We start from the raw sequence: 25,647 nt of genomic DNA, 5'->3' as shown, positions 1-25,647 counted from the left end.
CTGAAATGCTTTCCCACACCAATTTCCCAAAATTAAGACAAACTCAGATCTTAGTTTACACAAAATGTCACCAATACATGAAAGTAATTTTCACTATCACTTCCTAATTTTATGTATTTTCTTTACAGTATAATATAGCAAGTAGCACTTTTAGGAAGAAAATTCTAAACCAAAGGTACAGGGTACAACAATTACAGCACACAGATATTAATTAAACCATCTTACAATTGAAAATTACATACTGGATAAATGATTTCTTTAGTGTGTTCTCTGGTTTCTCTGAAAGCAAACTGCACTAGCAATCCCATGGCAGCAGGAAGTTCTCCTTCCATGATAAGCCTGGATCCAGGTCTACTAATATGTGCTGCATGAAACAGCTGGCGGGGTGTTTGTCCATATGTTTTTATCATTGTTTCAAGGGCTCTTCTCTGAACAGGATCTTCAACAGCAGAAACATCCATCCCAAAATAGGTCTACAGGCAAAAAAAAAAAAGGAGAGGTGCAAGAATAAGCTTGTCAGGTTTGTCTTTGGGAAAGATTTTGCAACACATACACACAAATTCAGAGGCAGACTATTCAGTTGTTTGCTTAAGGTGTGGACCAGAAGAGATCCCACAATGACTGTGCTGACTAAAGAGCCACTGAGAGCATAACCTTGTCACCTCCGCTTTATTGGAACAAACTACCACTTTAGGGATTATCATGTGAGCTGCGCCTACATATGTCCCATGTTGAAGGTTTTCTTTGAAACCTTTTCCAATCTGTGCAAAACTGGAAGGGTTGCTGATGATAAACAAAAGAATTGAAAAGAGTTGGAGAAGATTATTTTCTTTACCTCTTTTTAATGAGCATATAAAACCTCTCTTTTGGGGTAGGGAAAGAGAAAGAAACCTCATACTTCAAGAGAATGGAAATTATTTCCTTCTATTTGTCTTTTTCAGGCCTCTCCAACTGTGCACCACACACTTTTCCTCAGTCACACCAAAGGCCTTGACTTTTCACTTCAAAAAATGCTGAATATGCAAACTTAATATTTGAAGCTCACGGTACTAACTAAAACAATACTTAAGCCCAAAAAGAGTAAAAGAAAGGGAAGTATTTGGATGGCTACTTGAGAAAGGCATCACTGCTACACACCACTATTTTATTAGCTTTTCTAGCCATAGAGCAAACACTAAAACCAGGAAATATTTGAATGCATTTACAACCAGGACTACCTGCTGAGCAAACCTTGTGATAGTAAGGATTGAAGATAAAGAATGCAATTCAAGATATTCATGTTGCAATTACGCAGTAAAACTCCGAAGTCTTAACATTAAATGAAGACTTATTTGAAATTAAATTTACTGCAGAGAAAAGTGCTAGAGGGACAGAACACAGGACCTGTATGAAGGAAAACACCATGAGCTCAGAACACACAGAACTATTTTAATCCTATCAAAAGCTGCAGCAGCACCTGCCTAAAATAAAAGCTTACACAGTTACAACAATCAGACTACTGCAAGCCACTGCAAACAACTATCCACAAGGTCTAAGCCTCAGATCTGATTTTGCCCTACACCCAGCTCAAGGCAAGAAAGAGGAACAAAAATTCACTACGTTTCACAATACCCCCTGGGATCTTACAGTTCAACACTGAAATGGTTAAAGCCTTTCCTTATTCAACACTTCATGAGCAAGGGATCTTGTTTCATGCTTGATATTTTCCAAGCAAGTCTGACCAAACTCTCCCGCATTAAGTTACTAAGGACAATGAACAAGCATGCTACTTAACAAATACTTACTGCAGGATGAAAAACATTAATAGCCTGAACAGAGGCCTTGCCTTTTTGCTTATAACCAAACACCAAATCAATCCAGTGACAGATTGTCTGGGAAACATGATCGGACTCCAAAGCCTGACGATGAATCAGGATGAACAGACGAGGATCGTTACGGGCCCAGGGTGGAAGATTGACATGGTTAACTCTGTCACCATTTTGACGCACTCCAAAATCAAAACCTAGAAACGGGGGAGTGAATATTCCAACATTTTAGTTGATAGTACTTCAAAAAGGTCTATAGGGTTCTACAGACCTCAATGATTAAGCATGGTGATTAACAATCAACAATGCAGCATCATTAACAAGTCCCTCCAAAATATATTCAGCTGTACATTCTCATTCACATGGAAAAACGAGAAAACAGCAAACTCCTTTCCCTGCCAACAAAATTAGGGAAAAACTCAGCTTAACTCCTACATAACAGGTTTTTTAGCATACCCCACAAATTTGTGCCAGATTTCTCCCATACATCTACTATTTAGCATATTCAGCCAAGGCATATAAATGTTCTCAGTTTCAACCCATAAGCTCAGTCATATAACTCTTCTGGGTATATAGTTCTGTTGTCCTCTTAGTATACCTTCTCTGTTAACTAGAAAGTCGGGAAGGTAGAAAAATTCTGGTATAAGCTCCTTTACGTCAGTCATTGATTCATATGAAGACAGGCGCCAGGTTGTATTGGTAGAGTGAAAAGTTCTGTCTGGGATGTCAAAACTTTGATCTGTAAAGAAATCCAAACTCAATTGTTACACTGATGATGGACACTAACAGTTGCACATCTGCAACTTCATGTTGTTAACTGCTCTCTAGTTAGCTGAGAACATTTAGAATTCTCTTATCTCAATTGCTATGTGTTACACATTGACTGCAAGTCAAACAGAGGTCATCTTTTTATATTACAGAAACTAAGGTATAAACATCAGATGACCAGCTTTACGGTCTAGCTTGATAATGTCAAGAATAGATCTACTGTTAAAGCACATCAGATTTAATTTTACCAGGCACAGCTATATGGAATTGGAAAATCTATGCTAAATAGGGTAATATATAGCATTCCTGAATTACTGGAACAAGGCCCAGATGTAAAAGGCAAGCACAAGCAAATGCAGCCTTACCTTGATAAGCTAAAAACATTTTAGTAAAAGGTGGCAGCCTAACTAGGAAATGAAGTACAGTTCCACTGTTAGAATAATGAGATCCATAGTGATATGGTTGTACAGGGGGCATTGGATCATCCTCTCGTGCTCCTTTACGGTACTCTTCTTCTAAATACTAGAAAAATAGGAGAGAATTAAAAAAGAAAATCACAGATCTTCTCCTTAGATGCATTCCAACAACAAAAATAAGAGCTTGCCCAAACTGTTTAGGAATAAGCACTCAAACTTTCCAGAAACATATATTCAAAAGTAATCTGGAATCATATATACTTAGATGTCTAAAGACACACAATCTCTTTTACAATCCAGTTAGGTATCAAAGTCTTCAGCCAATTTAAATTACCTACTATTATTTATTACTTTTGCTTTTCCCCACTTGCCTGTCTTGTTTTCTAACACAGCAGTCTCATGGAAAAAAGCAGTATTTGCAAATAATACAGTAGACCATGGTGACACAGACAAGTTTGAAAGTCCAGATGCAGACACTTTAATTCCCAAGTTTGTTCCTATTTCCTACAGCCTTTAAAACATTCTAAAGAGAAAAAAACCCCAAAAGCACCATTATCATAGTAGGGCATGTTAAGATAACAGAGTACTTGAGGGAAAACAGCCTTTGCGTTATCAAACAGAAGGAACTGCTACAAATTCCACCAAAGTAATGTCAACTAAACAGCAGTAAATTATCTTCCTGATATTTAAGGATCTTTAAATATATACAAGTTTCCATATATGGTAGTACACAGTACCCATTTAAATTCCTCAACAGTATCACATGGATGGGCTAAATTGATTTGACATTTCAGGTACAGGAAAACACGTAAGTTCCAAGCATGTAATTTAACAATTTCTGGGAAACGTTTCCTGGAAAATACATTGGAAATAAGAGTTCTGTAGCCACAAAATACTGTATTTCTGGTTTCTTCTTCCCCAATAAATATATGTTATAAAAACCAAACATTTGTCCCATTTGTAGTGGGACCAAGGCAAGAAGAAAAAGTTATCCAAATTACCTTGTAAGTATCCACATAACGATCCTCTTTTTCTTTAGACTGCACAGCTATTGGTTTGACCAGATTTCTGCAACAAAAGCAGTACCTATATGTTGTACTTTTGATTACAATATTGACTCACATCATTAAGAATAACATCTTTAATATAATGAAAAGGCCAAGGAAAACGTAAACACTTTTCAAAAAAGTTCAGAAAACAAAAACAACTTTTAGTTAGTGCTAAAGGCAAACTTTCATCCACAGCACAGTAACAGGCAAGCAAATGCCAAGTGCCTCAGTCAAATCAGAGGCATCCTATAAAGGCAAAGACTTAGTGCACACAAATGTTAAATTAGCATAACAAAAATTTATTAGGGTGGGACAATTCATTCAAATCTATTCAGGTGAAAATTGTGATTTTATAACTGGCTAAGTAATTTACGATTCTATTTCCTTTTCTATTTAATTTTTGCTAATTGGCCTGGAAGTCTGTATTAATATAAATTTAAACATACAGCTTCCTATTTAATTCTGTGAATTATACATAGCCTATTAAGACAGTGGAAGTCCAATACACTGCATTTGAATCTACACACCTGTTTTGTTTCGATATCCCAGGCAAAACAGCCACCATAAAAACCCAAGTTATTAGATATGAGGCTTGTCCCTGAATAGTTCCATTTGTGTACAAATGCAGTTTAGTACAAGGAGGCTAAAAAACCTATATAGGATGATCAGTTCAAGTATTTGGAAAAAAAGTTTAAAGCATTTCATATTACCTATATACTGAGGGATCATTTAGGTCCAGCGTTTCATTGATGTAGTCAGAAAGTATAAAAGGAAATACTGGATATTGCATGAGATCATTGAAGGAACGACCTGCATGTTTGTTTAAATGAGTCAGATATTCAAAGTTAGTAATCTGTCCTGTGCACCACAGGTGGGTCAAAGCAGTAATGTTTCCATATTCCAAAAGGTTAGGCAAATTGTTAGTCAAGATGTTGTGGTACACATCATCACGGACCTAGAAGAAAACACCATAGATTTAATCACACAATTTAGACGTTTAAAACTACCAAGAATAAGTTTCTCTCATTTTGTATATTTCCAGATATCTGCTGTAATTGAGTAATGTCTAGTACCACTAAGATTCTTTAATATCTTAATATATCAGAGATGTGTTTTACAACATGCCTATGATCATCCAGAAGCCTAGCTGAGCCAAATTCTTTCAAAGGGATTAGGCAGAATTTAATTAGTCCGTGCAACAGGTCTCCTTAAACGTAATGCATGAATATACATGTTATAAAGACACAACAAAATGCTTTGGTGTATTACTCTGCATTGGTGCCACAGTACCTTTGTATTATCGAAAGCCAAGAGTAAAGTTCTGCCATTTGTTAAAAAGATTTCCACAGCATTGTCTCTTAACTGCCACCAGCGCTTATGAACTTCCTTAATTTCCTCGTAGGTCCAAGAAAATGATGCTGGCTCAGTCTCTCCATGAAAACTCTGTAGAATTTGCAATTTAGAAAGTAATTTTAAATAATGGATTTTCCAAACAAGAAACCCTTCAATGCAACCAGTTTATAACAATACAGCAAATTATAAGGCAAACTTTAATATTAAGGCAATGCTTTAATAAGTTGTGATTTTCTTTAGCTACTTTCCCCATCCTCTCCTCAAAGCAGTGGGTAGAACATGACATATGCTCCCCAGATGCTCCAGTTCCCTACCCAGCAATAGCAAGCAACACCACATTTTCAATGGCTCTTAAGCTAAAAATATTGGACAGTCAATCAGAGCAAGCACTTTGTTGTGAATCCCAGCTCTGACAGCCCTGTGAAGAACAAAGCAGCTGGTAGCATCTTAAACCACAGGAACTGTCTGTTCAGTAGATGCAAGGAAGAGCTCTGTAAAAGCAGTTTAAAGCTTTCAGTAGTGCAATCCATATCTTGATTACTTTTACATGTTTGTTGGATGTATAAACAATTTACACATCAGTCTTTGTATGTCAGAAGGATTAGCTCAGTTCCCATTTCCTCCAGGAAACAATTTTCTTGTATAGGAAAAGAATGGAGCTAGACTATCATAGATAATGTAAAATTCAAGAATGAGATGCTGTGGAGCATGATTCCTACACCTGTGACTTTCTGCACTTCATAGTGCCCCAGCTCCCACTAAGGCAAGTTCTCAGGCACAGAGAACTTTGTGCACTTTGCTGATGAACAAAGATCAAGGCAATGCACTGCAAGGTGCAGAATATGCCAACTCTCACATCACCTGTTCCTCATTCCCTTCCAGCCCCAGGCCCACATCTTTCCTGTTTTCTTCTATCACCACCAATTCCATAGCCAGGGTCAACAGAAGCAACAAAAACCAAACTCATCAGTTTGGCTAGCTTTGTCCAGAGATCTCTAACTTTAGTACTACTGCCACTGAAATTGCTGAAGAAGAAAGTTACTCATGGCTATACTTGGGAAAAATTAAAGCTGGACAATATGCTCTAACACTTACCGAATTTTCAATTGTGTCTGAAGCATTATCTTCAACAAAATACATGCCACATTTTCCTAGAGCAAAAAATAGTTATGAAAAGGTACATGATATTGCACAATGCATTTCTGGGTTATATAAACAGTAGTCATGAGTTAAGAATGCTAGGAATAGTACCTGGGGCAAGACAATACTTGACAGAAATACAATTTATGATTCCACATCTTTTAGCAAGTGGTCTCCAGATCTTAAAACTTACTGGCAGTTCAAACAGCACTCATGAAAGCAGTAGAGAAGAAGGGCAAAATTGATCTATAAAGTGTGCAATCCACAAAGTCAGCAACAGCACAATTACTTATAAAAAATTTATCCGGGTATATATATATATATACAGAAGACTCTTACACCGAAAATGTATTTATAAAGAATGAAAATTCTACTTACCTAGCAACAGTTCACCAGCAGTCTCTCTAGAAGGTGCTACACTTACACATCTTCGATTAACTCTGGAATATTTCAAAGTGGAAATGCTTATGGATTATGGAAATGCTTATCTTTATGGATTTATGTACCTTTTAGCAGACCTAAAACCTATCCAAACCAAACAGCCTCCAAGGTTACAGATGAAGAAAAACTGTTCAACATGACTAATGGTTCAGAGGGAAAGAAATAGAACCTCAACTTTCTAGACTTGCTTATGAGTGTATTTGTACTTATTTGTTTGCATGTTCTCTGCAGTTATTTTAGGCTGTCTTAGTACCTGTAACAAGTGGCAAATTGGCAACTGCAGAGCTGAGTAATGAAGTGATAAAAGCCGAGAGGATGGAAAGACAATTTGCTTTTAAACTCTGATGGAAAAACCTAACAGATCTTAGGTATCTAGGACAGGCAGTACTACTAAGCAAAAATAAGAGATTTCATCAGGTTATCCCACAGGTCCTATCCACAGCACACTAGATGGTATTTGGTAGCTCTAGTCTTTTGCTTTTGAGTAAAGCAAAATACCTAGTATTTTTAACACTGGTCTCATTTCCCACTTGATTTTTTAAAAAATGTTTGTAAGACAAAAAAATGTTCTTTGGACAGTTGTTTCATTTGACTAAGAAAGGATAGTAAAGGGAAGCATGTGTTATCCAAAACCTACCTTATATGTTCACTTGCAGCTTTGTCCTTTACAGTAGAGGAGTGAGAAGAATGTGTTTTGTCTTCAAATAAGTAAGACAATGGAGTTTTTATCACACCTATAAAGACATCACAACTAATAAGGTAGTAACAGTCATTACAATTCAGACATTATGCTACATTCAGCATTGAAGGGGTTTTAATTACCTTCCTGTTTTTGCCTGTCTGGGAGAAGGTATTTGTTTGGAATAGTTAGGTAGCACCTCTGCAAGCGGCGCCTCTCTCTGTTTGGGCCCTCTGTTGGATCCAGCTGCCAAGAAGTTGGGTAATAGACTGGGTCATACCAGAGTGCTCTGGCAAAAAAGAAAAGATATGTTAGGAGTTTGGCAGCAGAGGCAGTATATGTGCTTATAAATTCTGCTCTTCTTTAACTGGTAGAAAGACAAAAGTTGCACAGAAGTACACTGGGCAATTATTTCTGAAAAAGTATTAGAAGACTGAATTCTGTAGTTTATTTTCATGAACTGTTCCACTGAATGACTTTTCACAAGTTGCTACTCTAAGACTGTTCTTCAAGTTACTCACTCTAATGAAAAGAGCAATATAATGCATCCAATACTATTTTGAAAACTCTGCTGCTGCAAACATGAGATAATACTAGTTTTGCAGTGGGGAAAATGCCCTCTTTTGGTTTCTTATCAACATTAATATCCTTTCTTCTACACTACTTAGTGAACAGAGTATCTAGATGCTAATGTGAATAACATTATCTCAAAAATGTTTTTTTACTCCATCTATGTTGTGCAAGATACGAAAACTTTAGGACACTCTTCATTGTATTAGGCACAGCAAAATGTATGTGATAAAAAAAACTGTCTAAATGGGATAGAAATACTACTTGGCTACTGACCCTAAAAGTAAGGGTAAAAAAAAAAAAAACAAGTATTTTACAAGTCTAACTGTCAGATGGTTAGCAGAAGTAATTCTAATTTTAGTATCATCTCCATTTCATATGCCTCTGAGTAGAATGAGAAGCACATGTCAGGTATCAAGTCTCTCTCATTTTTTCCCCGAGATGAGAGAACTCACCGATCATGCGTAAGCTGCTGAACAAGTTCCTGCCAATGTCTGCTGGCACTTAGCTCTGCCTTATACATCCCCCTGATGTGCTGGATTACTTTCTTCCTTTCCATTCCTTGTGACAGTGACACAGCTTGTGTGATGTCTCCAGCTATTTTAGAAATGTCTTTAGACTTTGTATCTAGACGCTGAAAGAGACTGAGAAGAGTTGTGTTTTAAAATGGCAAATAAACACACTGAAAAGGTAAAGACCTGAACACCTCATAAATAAAATCAGTTTGGCAGAAGATAAGCAGAGCTCTTGTTACAGCAGATGTAGAACAACTTAGCCTACATAATAAGATTCATGAATACCTTCTGCTTCTCAGTCATCAAAAAACCCATTACTTTTGGCCAAAGACAAAACAAGACAGTCAAAAGATCAATGGCTATGTTTTAATGTGCTTGACTAATTCATTTATACTTATTACAATAAAAATCTGGAGTTTTAAGGACTTTAAGTGTTTAAAGGACTCTACCACTGATTAAGTCTCCTAAGTCATTCAACATAAAGTCTTAACACTTGCCTACATGGACTTGACTAAGCTGGCTTTTACAGCTTACTTTAGAACACATTGTGCGTATATTTCAAATCTGATTTTATGGCAAAGCCTGAAATTTAAATTAATGGAAAACTCAATCTATCACAATGTACTGAAATTTACAATTATACCAAGGAGCAGTAGTCTACATAGCTCACAAAAAATATGCAAATTGCATAATGAATACAGTATTTCATTTATTGAAAATTTTGGTTAGTTGCAGAGAAATTTAATTGCACAGACCACAGCAACTGGAGACCTGACTGGACAGATGCAATAGCCATAAAATTAAGGATTAAATGCCAAATGTGCAAAAAAACAATTCAGTATTGAGGTTCACACAATGCCATTTATTATACAACCTACCAAAATGCATATGCCAATAACAGCATACCTAAAACTCTGAAAGCTACTGATGCTGTTAATTTGAAAAAAAACCATCCATAATCACACAGGCAACTTTACAATGGGAAGTGCTGAATAGAGAACATTTCCTAAAGTTCTTGCAGCCTCTAAGGTACTTACTTCTGCCGATTATTAGCCATTGTCTTCTCCCAAGCAGCTTTGTTTACACCTTCTTCCATCTCATATTTCTTCTGATCCTGAATGGAGGTTTAACACATTATTTTATTTTCTCAGATGGACAAAATAAGGAAGGGGAGGCAAAAGGGCATGCCAGTTTTAAAAAGAAAGAGTGACAAAACTTTCAATGGATATCTTCACAGCACTTAAAACCAGCAAGGTTTCATTTCACTTACTGCCATTTTATTATATTTATATATAAACTTTTCTCTTTGCAAGAAATAAAAAAAAAATTATTGAAAATAAGAGCAGCTTATTATGAACTCTCATCTCCCTCTGGATTAAATAATATGTTTAACTAAGAAGCTCATGAGCTTGCTGTGAAGAGTTGAGAGTATGTGACAGAAATATTGAGAACCCAAAGAGAATTCCCAAAAGCATAAGCCATGCACTAAAGAACACCACAATCTGCAGTTAAACTCTGATCCTATACAAGACAACTATCTCAAATACACCCAGTTTTTAAAGCAAAGTTTTTATTCACAAACCTCTTTCAAAGCTTTTATTAAATCTGGTTTTGGTCGTGGGCTCAGGGGAATGCATTTATAGCCACAACTTCTCAATGTATTCATTAAGTCTCCTGCTGCTCTTTGCTGTTCTTTGGTCATTCCATCGCTGTGACTGTGCATTAACTCATACAAATAGAGCACTAATTTAGGCCCATGCTAGAAGATGAAAAGAAGGAAAGAGGAGAATACAGATGTATGGTCAAGCTCATTTCCACAACGCTGAGCAGTATTTCCCTCCCCCACTTTTATTCCCTTTTCTAGTCAGACTGTGAAGATTTCTTCTAATTTTTCTCTAATTTAAAGAAAAAGACAGATTTAATGGTTAAACTGTTATAAAACTAGAAAAATATGCTGAATTTTATTCTCACACGGTAAAATTTACCCCAGCCTCTTGTGACTTTTCAAATGGCTTGCAAGAAAATTGTTTTTTCCCCCAGTACTCAGCTCCTGCAGCCTTATTTATAATTCAGGTCTCTATGTGCCAGAGACTTCTAATTTTGCCTGCCAAGAACCCTACACCTCATCTGATTAATCAAATTAGAGCTGACAGATAATGAAGGAGACATAAGCCATAAATGCACTCAACATGACACTCCCACACTGAAGCCACTGCTAGTACATCAGCTCTTTTCTGCCTGATAAAGCTTATTTATTTGAATAATGTACATGTGATCAGAAATATGTGAGTGCCATAAACTAATCCAATAAAACTTTCTCTCCTTAGTATATAGTGACTCAATCTGTGGCATGCCTTTTATTTCATTCTTGCAGTTCCTGAAGTTCTCCAACTGCAACATTCCTACCTGATTTCTCCTTGTGACTCAAAGAAATGATTGCTTGCAAGCTTGCACTAACATAGCACAATTAGAAGCTTTCTTCTGACAAACTCAGAAAAGCAGGGAGAACTATTCAGCTTTTTAACTTAAAAACACAGAATCCCACTTTAAGGTCTAATAAAGGCTAAGTAAGAAAAGAGAGTATTGCTTTGGTTGAGGATTGACTGCTTAAAATCTAGTTGCAATCAATTCTTACAAGCTTCAGGAACTCTGCAGTTAAGAGTTCCAAAGCAAGGATAATTCCTTCCTTAATTTGCCTTTTTAGGGTATGCAAATTCCCAGCTTCCTCAGTAAAATTCTTCATGTTAAAACTAGTTTCACCTTTTGTCTCTGCACAGCACAGGGGATATGTCTGATGCAGAACAGCACCAACCACGCTTAATTCCATCTGTCCTCAGTATAATACAGCAATTGCACACAGGTGTTTTGTATTGTCAGTCACTAAACACTGCTCAAGTACCAGTGAACAACTTGCCACATACACATATTATTTTCTAAATAGTCATAAAATCTAGACAAAAAATTGAATATAGATTTTAGAAAATTCTCTCAAAAACTCTTGAGCTTACCTGCAAAGTTGGGCTAAGACAGTCACGCAAAATCTCTTGCTGGTTTACTTCATGTGCCATCTCCAAAGCCTGCTTCCTCTCCTGCAAAGGACTTAGAGGAGACAAGCTATGCACAAGAAGCCTCCCAAGCTGTGTACGGAATGTGTCCTTACATAACAAGAGGATTCTGTTCCACTGCTGTTTTGGAGTGCTCATTCTGCTGGTGCCCTAAGTAATGGAGACAACTTTTTAATATTACAGGATTAGGACTTTCTTCTGTCAAGTTTTTCACATTAATATGATCAAAATGAAAGACAGTTTTAGCTACCAAAAAAGTATTTTGGTTTAGCATAGTGACTATTATTCTGGCTTAAAAGGCATTCTACTAAAACAATCTAGAAAGTGAAAATTGTGATGTAGAGGATTTAAAAACTAGAGCGTTTCTTTATGCTATTTTAATCAACAGCCCTTTTGCATCACCAATTTCTGACTAGATCACCTCAAAATATTAGAAACCAGGCACTGGAAGGAGGTGTGTGAGTTCACAAGAAAAAACTTGCTGTCTTTGAAAAGTATGACAAATATGGCACCATGGAAAGATAATATACCTATCAGACGTAATTCTTCCAAGCTAGAAAGAAAATTAGGTAGAACTGCTTTTACTAAAATGACATAAGGAAGAGTAATAATACACTTTGTATTATCCAAGCAAAAACGGGTTGCCTTGGAAGGGCTGAAAAGCTAACACCTGTATGTTAGAAGACTTTCACCACTTTATTAAGAATTGAAAAAAAGAGAAAGCTCTCCTTCTCAACTCTAAGATATACTATAAACAAATTGCTTAAAAAAATCTCCACCACCTGTGGGTGCACAGAAGATCCGGTTTTATAGGCTTCAACACACTTAAATGTTGAAGTTTAAGAGACCAAGCAAATTTTCATAGTACAAGAATGTCTAAGTTCTGTGCTCTTGTTCAAGAAGAATTTTGCTAAATGTAAAGGTAAAAATCAGAACAGATTTATATTTTATTTTACAACTGCAAAGTAACTGGGAAGCCACAGTTTTTAATGCCATAGTTGAATGGACAGAGGCAGTAACCAAAGCATTAATGGACAATACACCATGCATGAAAGTTCCTAATAAAGGAACTTTATGAAATATGCTTTGATGTGGACAGCATCTAATTACTTACAATGGATACTTTGATTCCTTCCACCAACATTTTGACCATTTCTTTAAGAAAAGGATTTATTCTGCTAGTCAGTTCTTGCTGGCTTTCCTCTTCGGGAACTTCCAGCTGGGATGCTGAAAGTCTGCTTTGACTTGTATTTTCTGTTATACCCAGTACATCAAGGCACTCTTCGGTAGAGGCTTAAAATTTAAGAGGTACATATTGATCAGTACCATCTCAAGCAAGACAATCCTACAAACCTTCAGTTGGCAATATATCAAATACTGCCCTTACTGATATATTTATCATACTTGTAGAATTTGAACTAGCTCTCAAAGTCATCAAGTCTTGCTAACCAATGTAGCCATTTCATTGAAAAATTGTATTTTAAGAGAGCAGATGCTCCCTTAGGCAGTTAAATCTTCATGTAATAATTCAGGCAGTTAACACATGAATGGACTAATGTAGAAATAAAACAACTTGTTCTGTTCATTAAGATAAAAACATTACCCAGATTGCCAGTTACATAATACTGAGAGACAAATCAGAGAATGATGCTTTATGGCTAAATCCATTAAACTTGTGTCACTAGAACAACTTTCCTCTCTAACACTTCAGCATTCCAAAAGCAAGAACTCATTTTTCATCAGAACAGAAACAAACCAAAAAGAAATCCTACCTAAATAAATGAGCCTGTTAACAGCCAGAACAGTCAGCCTCTGTAACCTTTGTGCAAACTCAGACTCAGTGGCTTGGATAGGATTTTCTTGGCTCATTCTCCGCTGCATCATCATGTTGAATTCCTCACTTGCTAGTGAGCGCATTTTCACCAGCAGAGCATCAGACTGAGCAAGTGAAAACTTCCTGGAACCTTTAAGGACAGAAGCATGAACAGAATTCTACTAAAATGCACAAAACCTCCACGCACAGCAACTACTTTCACCCAAAGATTTCACATAATTTAATGAAATAAACATTTGAAATATATCAGTATCAAAAGGAACATAAGTGTCACTGGGTGTTTGTTTTTCTAATTTTTTATTTTTAAGGCTTTTTGAGAATAAATATATAAATTTCAAATAATAAGTAATACCATGAAATGTGTTAGTCTTAAGATCCAATTTATTGTATGACTTCCATATCTTTGTGCTAAACATTCAAACCCACTACTTTTATTCCTCTTCTTATTGTATAAATAGGATAAAGGACTAAAAATCAGTGATAGAACAAAATCTTGCATATTGCAGAGCGGGTTCATCAGCACAAATTATGAGCCAGACATAACAGCGAATACATTTTGTAGCATACCTATTGCTCCTCTAGAGCAATAGAAGCAAAGTATCTTACTAATAGAATTAGTAATAGAAGCAAAGTATCTAACTCACAAGAATATTCCTCATAATTTTCTTGACATGAACTGGAAGGCCTTGACTGTACTTCTTTCCTTTGGAAATAACCATTTCTGTTAACCTTTAGTGCCTTACCAAGTTCACTAATATTAAAGCATTTCCACTGTACTGAACATATATATAAATATATATATATATATACATATACTTCGCTAGGTTGATGGAGAGGGGTTCTCAAAAACTGACCATCTCAAGAGAAACATTCCCACAGTAAACAGGAAATAATAAGTATTTGCCAGGTTTCTAAATTGTATATTCTGTGAAGTCTTTAATGCAGCTTTATTTTTGAGAGACATAAAATCAACTTCCATGCAATGCCAAAACCTTTACAGAAGGACTGACTAGCTATCAAATACAGGGAAAGTATTACTGCTAAAGCTAGAACTCAACACATGTTTTAAAAAAACACAACCACAGTGGCTTCCAAGTATAAATCTGGAGTGGCAGGTATTTATTTCAAGATGGTCTCTAATGAAAAGTTGTGCAACAAAGCAATCCCCACATTGCAGCTGTGTTAGGTACAAGCACTAACTTGATTTTGGCATTAACTTACTGTGAGGTTGGATATTAAGAGTGTTACAAATTACTTTAAAAACATCTTTACTAAGCAACTTGTGAATTTAAGAGAATCCCCAAAGAAGGTAATACCATGGAATCATCAAGTAATACGTACAGGAGAAAGCACAAATAGCACAAGCACACTTCTGCTACTCACCCGCCATGCCTTTGCGCTTTTGAAACATTGCGCGATGTGGTGCCGAGGGTGCTGGGGCTGAGCCGGCTTGCTCCTGAGCGTCTTGGCTTGTTGTGGTTTTTATTAACTCAATGGCTGCTTGAAGAACTCTTAACTGCAGAACAACTGCCATATCTACAGAGAAGCATACAAAGTATACACGACATCTTCAAGAATTTTTACCAGATGTTTGTAACATGTCAAACCATAACATGTGTCAAGAGCTATAAAATTCTAGATTCCACAGTAGTCACACAAAGTCACTTCACTATGCCACAGATAAGGTACTACAGAAACGAGTTGTCATAGAAAAGCCATTGAATTTAATCACTCTAAAACCAACTAAATGAAATAGTACAGAATGTTTTCATTTAAATATCCTTAAAGAACTTTTACAGTCACTGTTTTTTCAGATTAGCAGTACACAATCCTTGACCACAAGGCAGGCTCCTAATGGAAACTACTAATTTGAAAACCACTTAGAAGAGAAAGATTAATCACCAGAAAACTCCCCCTTCTCTCTCAGCAGGAATATTAAACAAAAAACAGCGGGGAAGTGATTTACTTTTCCAGTCCCATGACCCCAAAAATTAGCAGACAACTTACTTTGCATCCTTGCATTTTTACTATTTTGGAGATGACCCAGCAGCACAATGAGGTCTTCAATAACACGAAAATATTGAGAACCTGAGGAGCTGCAGGCATGAATTGCAACTGCTACCAGCAGCTGTTGTATATCACAGGCAAGTAACTTGTAGTCATTCAAGGGAATGCTGCAAACAAAGTTGTAGTTACCAGAAACATGACAATTCTAGTAGATTGTCACCCTTAACAAGACCCATTATTATTCCCCTTGCTACTTCTGCCAACTGCACCTAATATTTTATTGTACTTCATATAAAAATATCACTGCTGAGGAGTAGGACATTATAATTCAAGGCATTTCTTTAGTGTTAACTTTGGCAGATTGGATGTCTACAAATTTTTGAGGCATTCTAATGTTTTATTGGAAAAGCAATGATGTATTACTATCAGATTTTTAAGTTAAAGAACAAGTCTGAAATCTCATATTTCTCAAAAAATATCAGGACAATCTCATTTTGTAATCATGCTGAATAAAAACTATATTGAGGTAAAAAGGAAACCTTTCAATTTCTTCAGGTAACCAACAAATGAAATAAAATAACAATACCCTGTCTCTCCTTTGCTCCCTGTATAATCTTATTGCTAATAAAGTCATTGAAGTTACCCAAAATCTCAAATATTAAATCACAGGCAGTACAGGAGAGACTTTTCTTCAGTTTTGATATTGGCCATAGAGACAGTAGAATGTTACCATTTCCTGGGCCTTTATCTTATTTTTCAGTTTTATTAAAAAAAGCATTGAAAGTGCAGACAGTGTGACAAACACACATTTTAAAATGTCATTTCACTTGAATGTTTAAGGTATGGAAAGAACATTTTATATCCCACTGTTTGAACTGACTAAGCATTAACTTACAGGTCTAAAATTGTAAACCTCAAACCCAGTATTTTGTACATGCTCTCTGATAATTTTAAAAAGGAGAAAAAATGCAATACAGTAATTTCTCGCTAGCCTTAAGGCTGTGCCTAGACTATTTGATAGCAACAAAAACAATACTCACTTTGTTTCCAGTCCGTTGAGAGCAGCCAGTGTATTACACAACACATAGAGCAAACCATTATCAAGCAGCAGGTCTGCAACTTTTGAGCAGGAATTTATGATTTGCAGGAGGAGACAGAAGCAGTTATGCAGCAGAACATTATCATAGAGTGAATTCTCTATTAGACCCAGAACAGGAATGACACACCATTTTCGAAAGAGTCCAACATTCTTGACATCTTCCAGATCAAATCTGTTAACAGAAATATGAGTAAATGGCATCCTAAAGAACAACCTGGTAACAACAACAATACAGACAACTGGAGTACCAGTTATGTATCATATGTTTGTATTTTGGCAAAGATGTCCAAGGTAATTTCCTACATTTCACTGTAGTAACAATATCCATCTACTAAAAAATCCAGTAAGAGAAGAATAAACTTTTCATATAGTCACAAAGAAATGAAGTGCCTAAAAAGCAAATCTGATGCTTCAGCTAACTACCAACTGTCTACAATATAGACATGAAAATAGTTCATAAAAACAGAGGAGTTTTTAATCTGTATAGAAGAACGTTGCATCACCCTTCCAATGTCGCTATTATAACTAACATAGACACCATCAAGAGAACAGATACAGCTTGTCATCACTGTAACAATATACTGACTGGCAGCAGGCTTGATATCCTATATCCATTACTGCTGAGGTTTAATTAAGTTTGGCACCTGGCTTATAGTGATTGCAGAATTAAAACAAGGTCTGAAGCACCACTTTGATTTGTACACCAAGAAACTGCATTACTATTATAAGGTTATCAGCCCATCATATGACTATTATACACAATCATAAGAACTTGAGATATTAGACATTAGAATTATCTTTCCAGCCACATAATAAATCCTGAAGAAGTAATAGTTCTCTGCCTTGGGACAAATTAAGCAGACATGACTAAATATTGCAGTTAAATAAGAATTGGTTTCGAATGGTGAAGATCAGATCAAGAGGCAAAAGTAATTTGGCTACAAATCCTGCAGAGGTAGCAATTGAGAAGGAACTTTTTACAGTATTTTTCCAATTTTTATATTTACACATGTGATTTCTGTACAAGCATTAAGTATCAGACTAACTCTAAAAAAATCATTTACTTATATAGCTGACTGCTTAAAGGTAATCTTTTTTTCTGTCAATATAAGGTGGTTCTTTGGTTCATGAAAACGGTGTGTCTCTGGGATTTTTCTCTAAAGGAGACAGCCATTTAAATTTGGAGCCAAGACAAGGAAGCAGCTGTGGCATCAAGATTTTTCTTTAAATACCTACCGAAATCCAAGAGGAGGAGTCTAGTGACTACTACTTAAAACATTTAAGGATACAAATCAGTTTCCTGTAGGGTCAGAGACAGAGAAAGTTAAACTGATTACACAACATTTGAGTTTGAAGCTTCTGAGGCACTCAAAGTCTGAGTGCTTACAAGATCCTCGCTGACAGCCTCCATCAGATGAAGTTGCTTACAAACAACTTAAGGGCCACACAATAGCCCTAAGGATTTTAATACATTTCAATGTTAACAAGCAAAACATACCTAAGTAATTTCGAAGGAATCTTTTTTATTGTTGTTGACCAGCAAAGTGCACTGCTTATAACTCACATAATTGTTACAGGACATAAAAGCAGAGCATTACTTACTCTTCATCCAAGCCAACAGAGCGGCCAAAAAGCATTTCCAAAAAGCATTCTATAACTTCCTGAGTCCCCTGATGAAGATACAGCTGGTTGGCTAGCAAAGAAAAGCCACGATTCTTTAAGAATTTTTCCTTCTGCTCCCTCTTTGCTCTGTTGAAATATGCATCCAACAACTACAAGAAAAAGCATAATTATGGCGTAAGAATGAAATGTTTAATATAACTGCCCTGAAAGTTAAATTTTTTGTCTGTTATTGAAATATTTGTTTTTAAATTCAAGATTGCAAACATCAATCATATCATTGCAGCTGCAATCTATACTGTCCTTGTTACTATTAATATTTGATAATGTTTTTTACCTGAACACACATATTTCATCAAGTTTTGTGCAGATGAAATCACAGACAATAGTTAGCAAATGCATACATAAATACTCAAACGTTTTTATATTTGTTCAGTCTTACACTTCAGTGTGCACTCAAATGCATGCATGACTTTTGTTCTCAATAAAGCCATACAGTCTTATTATTTTTCAAATTAAAATAGAAAGCTATTCAAAGTTTTTTATCTACAGAAACACTGTCCTTAATACTACAAAAATCTCTGAAAACATTTTGAAGTCTCAAGTCCATCTTCAGTCCACAAATGTGTGGACAACTCCTCAGAATAACTCAGTCAACTCTGTTACAAGTCAAACTAAGGTGCAAGCACTTTTTTACACACTGCATCATGTTTTGTGTCACTGACTTTCTGCATTGTTGCTTCCATTTACAATGGTAATCCTAACAATAAGCTCTTAGGAACTGTATTTATCTATTCAAAGAGTCTGTGTTTATGTTTCTTTGTTGTGTGCTTGCTTTTTTTTTAATCCATAGGGTGAAAACTTATCTTAAAACTCAGAAATAAATGTAGGAAACCGAAGAAAAAGAAACAAAAATATTGAAACCCCACCACTTTCTAACACTTCAACCATACTGGTTCACATCTTTTTATGAGAAAACATTTTATATAGGCCTACTTTAATAACTCCTTTTTGTATGAGAGGAGATGGGTGGTTCACCAGAACTATGAGATAATCTGGTTGGATAAGTTTGTCCATCACATCTTCTAGCATGATATCTGGTAGAATTAGGAGAACTCCACGCAAGAGATCATATAACCCGCAACAGATAAGCACAAGATAGTCTTCTGCATGTCTGAAAACAGAGGAATATATTTCACTACAGCAGGAAAGATGAAAAAATGCAAAATTGCAATTATTGAGAGACAGAAAAAGGGTTCAGGTTAGAAAATTCGAATACATAATTTCTCCAATACTCCGAACTACCAATCTTCATTAACGCTTATTTTTAGATGGGAGAGAGTAAAAAGGATAATCTGACCAGAACTACTACTTTTTGTGAGCAGTTCCCACTTTTAGTGTACACAGCACAAATCCTGATTTTTAAATTTTGTTTTGTAAATACAGCAAAAAATGAAACAACGGAACATTATAAATTTGTATATGACAGCAAAGAACAAAGAGCAAGAACTATGAAATTAAAGCTCATGTTAACTTACTATTTTTTATGCTTACCTGTCATCAGGGCTTTCAGATGGCTTTGGGGTATTCTCATTAGGTGAAGAAAAAGCAAGACTGTCCCAGTCTTCAGAAAGACCATTCTTGTCAGCAAAGCTTGGCCAGCGAGCAATGGCTGATGATGCTCCAAGAACAGAGAATGCCAAACCCAACCCTGCAAAATTACTCTGCCCCTTTTGAAATGAAGGCAGTCCTTTCAGATTGTCTGGACGACGCAGCGATGCCTCAGCTCCACCAGCACCACCAGCAGCTTCACTACATTTCAGGTCTGGATCAGCTTCTTTACTCTCTAATGCACTTTCAGTAGATAACATTTGAGGATATTGCAAAAGAGGTAGAGTTTCGGCAGATGTTAGCTCTGAGTCACAAACTGTTTTTGCAGACTCACAGCTGCTAAGAAAGATTTCTTCCTGCACTCTCTTTATAGATTCAGAACTTTCTACAAAATCAATTCTACCCTGAAGATCAATGTAGTCACGCTCACCAAGGATCTGCAGGTCATCAACACTGCTTCCCATCCTTTCAGTCAGTCTTTTTCTATGAACTTGAGGTGAGGAAGTAGGTGATGCTGGTAGGCTTTTAGAAAGCCTTCTAGGTGCTTGTGAGCTTATCTTCTGCTGTACATCAGCCTTAGAAATGCTCCCTAGAGAAATAAGGGTATCTTAAACATTCACACTAAAGCCCAGCTTTTCATCTTTTACACTCTTCATCTATTTAAAATTGTAGTGTCCTGAGTTAATTTTATGAGAAAAACTGATTCAATGCCTAACATAGCTCAGATCTGGTTAATCAAAGTAGAGATATTAAACTATTATGCAGCCATATATTTAGCAAGTCACAAATGTGAAAGAAATAAAAAGCAAAGTAATCTTTGCCAATATAGTGGAGCTTCTAGATTTAAGTTATGATCCTTTCACCTAACTCTCAGCAGGAACTTCTACAGAATCATGGAAGGTGGAGGGCACATCTGGAGGTGTCTACAACAGAATACTCACTTAAAGCAGGGTCAAATAAAGAAGTTTGTTCTATTAAGAACTTAGTATAAGAGGTTTAATCTGCAGTGTTTCAGTGGACATCAAATTACTACTCAGGAACTCTTTTGCACCAAGGTTTTATACATACTTCAAATTTAGAACAAATAACTACGTGTTTTAATTAACAGTGCTTGCTTGTAACTGCACATTTTGACCTGAAACAGTCAAACTTTCAGAGCATATTACAAGTCTAACAAAATATAGTTTTGAGAGAGAAAGATGTCTGCATACAAGACTGGTAGGAGCAGTTACCTGTTAGACTAGGAAAAAGAGAACTTTTTCATTCACAAGTATTTTGAAAACTATGCATCAGTTAGTACTAATGCAATGACAATCCATTAGGAATGTAGTTTTTATGAGAAATCTATGAAATATATGAAAGAAATACATGAATATTCATACACACATACATGTACGAACACAGCCAGATCAAACTGCCCTTCACAGAAGGAGATCTACACAGCCGCAGCAGTCTTACAGTTAAGATTTCACACACATTAGCAGGTAGCAAAACAAATTGCAAATCCAGATGCAGGTAGCAGGTTACCCAACACGCATGTAAATTCTACTATTTTATATAATCTTACGGTATTAAGATGTTGGAATGGACCTTTAAAACTCAGAGCTTCATCCAACTTGGCCTTGAACACTGCCAGGGTTGGGGTATCCACAGCCTCCCCAGGGAACATAGTCCAATGTCTTGCCACCCTCACAGTGAAAAATTTCTTCCTACTATCTAACCTAAACTTCCCCTCTTAATTGTACTCATTACTCCTTGTTCTGTTTAAATATAAGATTATATAAATTATACATTTATTTATATAAATTTGGAAATTCAAATTAAGAATCACAAACACTCAAACATTTTCCCAAAAAATTATGTTGAGTATTCCTCTGGTACACATGAACAATCTCTGTCCAAAAACAATAATTTGGTAATACTGACATTAAAAAGTATTAAAAGTACTTATTTAGAATAATGAGTTTTCATATGTTTTCCATATGGGGAAAAGGACTGATTCTATACACAATTTAGTACTGTGATTCATTCTCCATACCACTTCATTACTAAAAAACTAAAAAAAAAACTTGAATAACTTGTATCAACTAAAGCTTGAACACTCAATTTCCTTTTCCTAAACAAAATAGCAACAAGATATCAATTGTAAAAGGTATTACACTGTGATAACCAGAATATAGCCAGTCACACATGATCTGAAATATATGGGTGGATGTTAGGGATTATGCACAAAGAAAGAAAAGTATCAGCTTAATGCTCTCTGCCCACATAAAATAGCTGTTTATGGCTAACTACTTCAGATGCTGCCTGGTCAGGGCACTCTCATACATCTCTAGCAGGTCTGTTAACAAATGAAATGATTCTGCTTTCTGGCGCATTTCACTGCACAAGCCATCAGCCTGGCAGTTTTCTTCAACTTAAGAATGAAGAGGAATTTAGGTAGCATGTTCTGTTCCATCCTTCTTACTCTGCTGTTCAGTCATCAAGCTCCAAAGGACAGGGGGAGCTTTATAAAAAATATCTGTGGGAAACTAGCACTTCAGGGCACTCTAGTAAATTTGCCAAAAGATTGTGTCTTAACATTATTTTTTCTCATTTTACCTTCCAGTGGTAAAGCTGTAAATCCTGTTGGAGATGTAATCATAAATGCAGAATTGTCTACTGACTTCCCACCACTGCTGGAATTTCTCAGGTACCTAAGTGATTCAACTTTCTCCTGGAAAATTTTGCCATCTAGAAAGAAAAGGTAAGGGGGAAGTTACATATAAGCTTTTTATGTTTGCGTTGCTGATAAATTAGACTCATAGTAGTGAGTGGTGGTTACATTTGGGGCTGATCACTTAAGGCTAATGAGAAGTGCTCAAGTCCAAATAACTGAGAAAAAGCACTCTCTGGTTTAGTGATATAACTTCAAAATTTACCTTAGATTACTTCAAAATTACCTTAGAACAATAAAAATTATATATGGCTATAGACAGAAGAAAGCTCTCCAAGTAAACCAAGTAAACAAAGTCTAACTGTAACCTGTTTCAGAAAAGTAAAAGTAGTTTACAGTATTAAGTTCCAACAGTTCAATAATTTTTAATATGTAGTCATTATAATACAGAGAAGTTTTTTTAAAAAAATATTAGTTTATTTCCACATTATTATCCTATTGTTTAGTTAAATGTGCATATTTACCTATGTGCAGGGAAAAGTAGAAGTTGGTAGGGTTGTGACAAACATATGTATTAGTGGGAGGGTGAACTGCTAAGAGGAAATTGAAGACCAGTGTCAGTAATTCCAGGTCTGGGGGAGAACCAAGTACTTCTTCAATTATTTTCACAAATGACCTGCAAACCTCCCGAGGCAGGGATGCAAGGTGTCCCTCTTTATGCTCCTAGAAAGAAAGAGTAGTACAACTGTAAGATACTTGCAATTTTAATTTGACAAACTGTCTTTAGTTGTCATGCTGTAGTAGAACAGACAAGAAAAGAAGCTCAGCTAATAAAGCTGTAATTCTTTAATTATGACAGGAGCTACTATACGTCCATCCTGCACCAAATATTACAGATGTTATGAAAGTTGATTTTTAGAAAAATGTGCATCTTCTCCATACTATACTGCCCTGCCATGAAATGCTGAAACTTGAGAACATGAATCACCATTAAAAGTATACTTTATTTGTCATTGGATTACACATTTGTAGAGAAACTAGTAGTTGCCAATACCAGTAATTAAAACATTAATTTCTGAACAGTAACGCAGAGTCTTCACTATTTCCACTTCAGTAGACATTTTTATGAACATACACATTTGAGATGAATTTATAATTATATTTATAATTTCAGCTTAATCAAGCATTCTATATAGTTCAACAACAGCTACCTGAAAAAATTATTAAAATAATATAGATTTTAGAACTAAACTTCAAGAAACTTGTGGGAAACCCTGCCAAAAGATGAGCACAGTGATTATCTTCTTTCTTTCCAACTTCTCTAAATGTACCTCCTTTTTTGATACAAGCACCTTAATCTTTTCTCACAGCAGTCTCAGTTAAATGAAGTTAATTTAAGTACGTTTTCCCAAAGAGAATGGCTTATATAGTTTCACCTTCATTCCATCAGTCCCCATAAAACTGCCAAATCATTGACCAATTTGAGTAGTTTTTTAATCAAGAAAATAACTTTTTCCCCAATATGAAATATGACAGAATAAATATTATGAAAAATTCTCTATCTAGGCATTTGCACTAATATACAATTTGAGAAGTTAATTATATCACTAACAAGTTCCAAAAGTAGGGAACACTACGTAAAAATGAAGAAACAAAAAATTTACAGATACTAAAGTGAGGAAAATATTTTTGTAAAAAATCATTAAAAGAGGAAAAAATACATTTTATCTGCTGAAGTGAGAAACTTGGAGAAAAAGGGAATGTAAGATAGAAAATAAAAATAGAGGAAAAAGTGATTATAATAATTATTTTCACAAATAGATACATGTACTATAAGGAGGAAACCATTTCAAAATCATGTTCCTAACAAGTGTCTATCAAAGGACTGAAACATTTCTCTAAAGTTCTTTCTGGCATAGCTATTTCCATGCCAAAGAAGCTACTACTGTACCAAAATTCTGAGATGAGTGCTCAGACTGAGCACAACAGGCAGGCTGCCCCATTAGCTCTGATGAGATACAGCACAGACAGCTTCACTACCTGCACAGTATCTGGCTTTAAGTAACAAAGACAACAAACAGCGAGATTCATCTCAGGTCTTTCTATATGAAAGGGACAGTTCATTTCAGCTCCTGCTGGTGTCTGGCTGTGCAAGCAACCTAGAGCCTAGGTTTCCAAATCACACCAGATGGTTACAAGCTCTTGTCCCTCCTGCCCAGCAGTAAACAGAGCACCCAGTAGGGAACTGAACCAGTTTACAGCAACAATGCCACACAGGACAGTCTGCTCAACTTTTGTACAGAATTTAGTCACTTCTACCCCACCCTCCTCAAATAAAAATAAGTATTTCCAAGCACAAAATAGGATTTTCAAGTGGAAGTACCTGAAGAACCTGACAAGTTAACAGGAAGTGATGGACCACTTGAGCTTTCAATAGCTGTTTAATGTTAAACATCTGCTGGTGATGGTTAGCTCTGATAAGGATTTCTAGAGCTGCTAACAGGGTTTCCCAAACACCTTGCTGAAAAACAAAAAACAGGAATGTAACTTCAAAAATATATTTGTGAGTCTACATACTGAGGAAAAAAGCCCAACAAACACAACAAAGTCAAGTTAGTCTTGCACCTAAGACAATGACTAAATGAATTCAAGTGCTCAGGTCAGAACAGGTTAGAAACCAATCAGAAAAGTCATGCTCATACAAAATTCAGTATGTTTTAATGATTACTACAAAAAAAACTTGTCCAAAATCAATTTTGTACATTTTTAGCTATATTAACCCTGAACAGTTATCTTCAACAATTTAACGCCAAGAAAAAACAGGTTCTCCTTAGTTTCTCCACAAAAAAATTTATCAATTCAATTAAGAAGTCATATGCATAACAGCACATTTACATAATTTAATACACTAAGGCTACCTGCACCACTGACTATAGGAGATTTATATTACAAACAGCTATTCAAAGAAAAGCAAGGAACATTAATTTTGGAAAATTGTAGTAATTAACTAACTAATACT

General features: G+C 35.8%; 1 protein-coding gene across 7 annotated transcripts in view; it reads right to left on the bottom strand.

Annotated features, from left to right (window-relative positions):
- LOC110468866 (guanine nucleotide-binding protein G(I)/G(S)/G(O) subunit gamma-4) overlaps positions 1 to 25,647 on the bottom strand; it is a 96,161-nt gene that overhangs the window by 27,508 nt on the left and 43,006 nt on the right. For 6 of the 7 annotated variants that reach the window (XM_085575415.1, XM_085575414.1, XM_085575417.1 and 3 more), the window contains 26 exons: positions 25,012 to 25,149; positions 23,153 to 23,351; positions 22,574 to 22,705; positions 19,916 to 20,561; positions 19,358 to 19,535; positions 18,344 to 18,513; positions 16,683 to 16,913; positions 15,643 to 15,809; positions 15,019 to 15,171; positions 13,574 to 13,765; positions 12,916 to 13,094; positions 11,745 to 11,951; positions 10,319 to 10,495; positions 9,774 to 9,850; positions 8,677 to 8,865; positions 7,795 to 7,940; positions 7,610 to 7,706; positions 6,910 to 6,971; positions 6,487 to 6,542; positions 5,329 to 5,481; positions 4,749 to 4,993; positions 3,991 to 4,075; positions 2,939 to 3,095; positions 2,404 to 2,544; positions 1,785 to 2,002; positions 243 to 473 (listed from right to left, as the gene is read on the bottom strand). In XM_085575415.1, coding sequence (XP_085431541.1) covers positions 243 to 473; positions 1,785 to 2,002; positions 2,404 to 2,544; positions 2,939 to 3,095; positions 3,991 to 4,075; positions 4,749 to 4,993; positions 5,329 to 5,481; positions 6,487 to 6,542; positions 6,910 to 6,971; positions 7,610 to 7,706; positions 7,795 to 7,940; positions 8,677 to 8,865; positions 9,774 to 9,850; positions 10,319 to 10,495; positions 11,745 to 11,951; positions 12,916 to 13,094; positions 13,574 to 13,765; positions 15,019 to 15,171; positions 15,643 to 15,809; positions 16,683 to 16,913; positions 18,344 to 18,513; positions 19,358 to 19,535; positions 19,916 to 20,561; positions 22,574 to 22,705; positions 23,153 to 23,351; positions 25,012 to 25,149 — 4,626 coding nt within the window. The remainder of the gene's footprint in view (positions 1 to 242; positions 474 to 1,784; positions 2,003 to 2,403; positions 2,545 to 2,938; positions 3,096 to 3,990; positions 4,076 to 4,748; positions 4,994 to 5,328; positions 5,482 to 6,486; positions 6,543 to 6,909; positions 6,972 to 7,609; positions 7,707 to 7,794; positions 7,941 to 8,676; positions 8,866 to 9,773; positions 9,851 to 10,318; positions 10,496 to 11,744; positions 11,952 to 12,915; positions 13,095 to 13,573; positions 13,766 to 15,018; positions 15,172 to 15,642; positions 15,810 to 16,682; positions 16,914 to 18,343; positions 18,514 to 19,357; positions 19,536 to 19,915; positions 20,562 to 22,573; positions 22,706 to 23,152; positions 23,352 to 25,011; positions 25,150 to 25,647) is intronic. The other variant, XM_021527092.3, reaches the window with a different exon arrangement.

This window comes from Lonchura striata, chromosome 3, assembly GCF_050655825.1.
Source record: "Lonchura striata isolate lonStrDom1 chromosome 3, ASM5065582v1, whole genome shotgun sequence".
NCBI lineage: Eukaryota > Metazoa > Chordata > Aves > Passeriformes > Estrildidae > Lonchura > Lonchura striata.
Note: the sequence above shows the minus strand (reverse complement) of the source record. Positions and strands in the feature narration are given on the sequence as shown.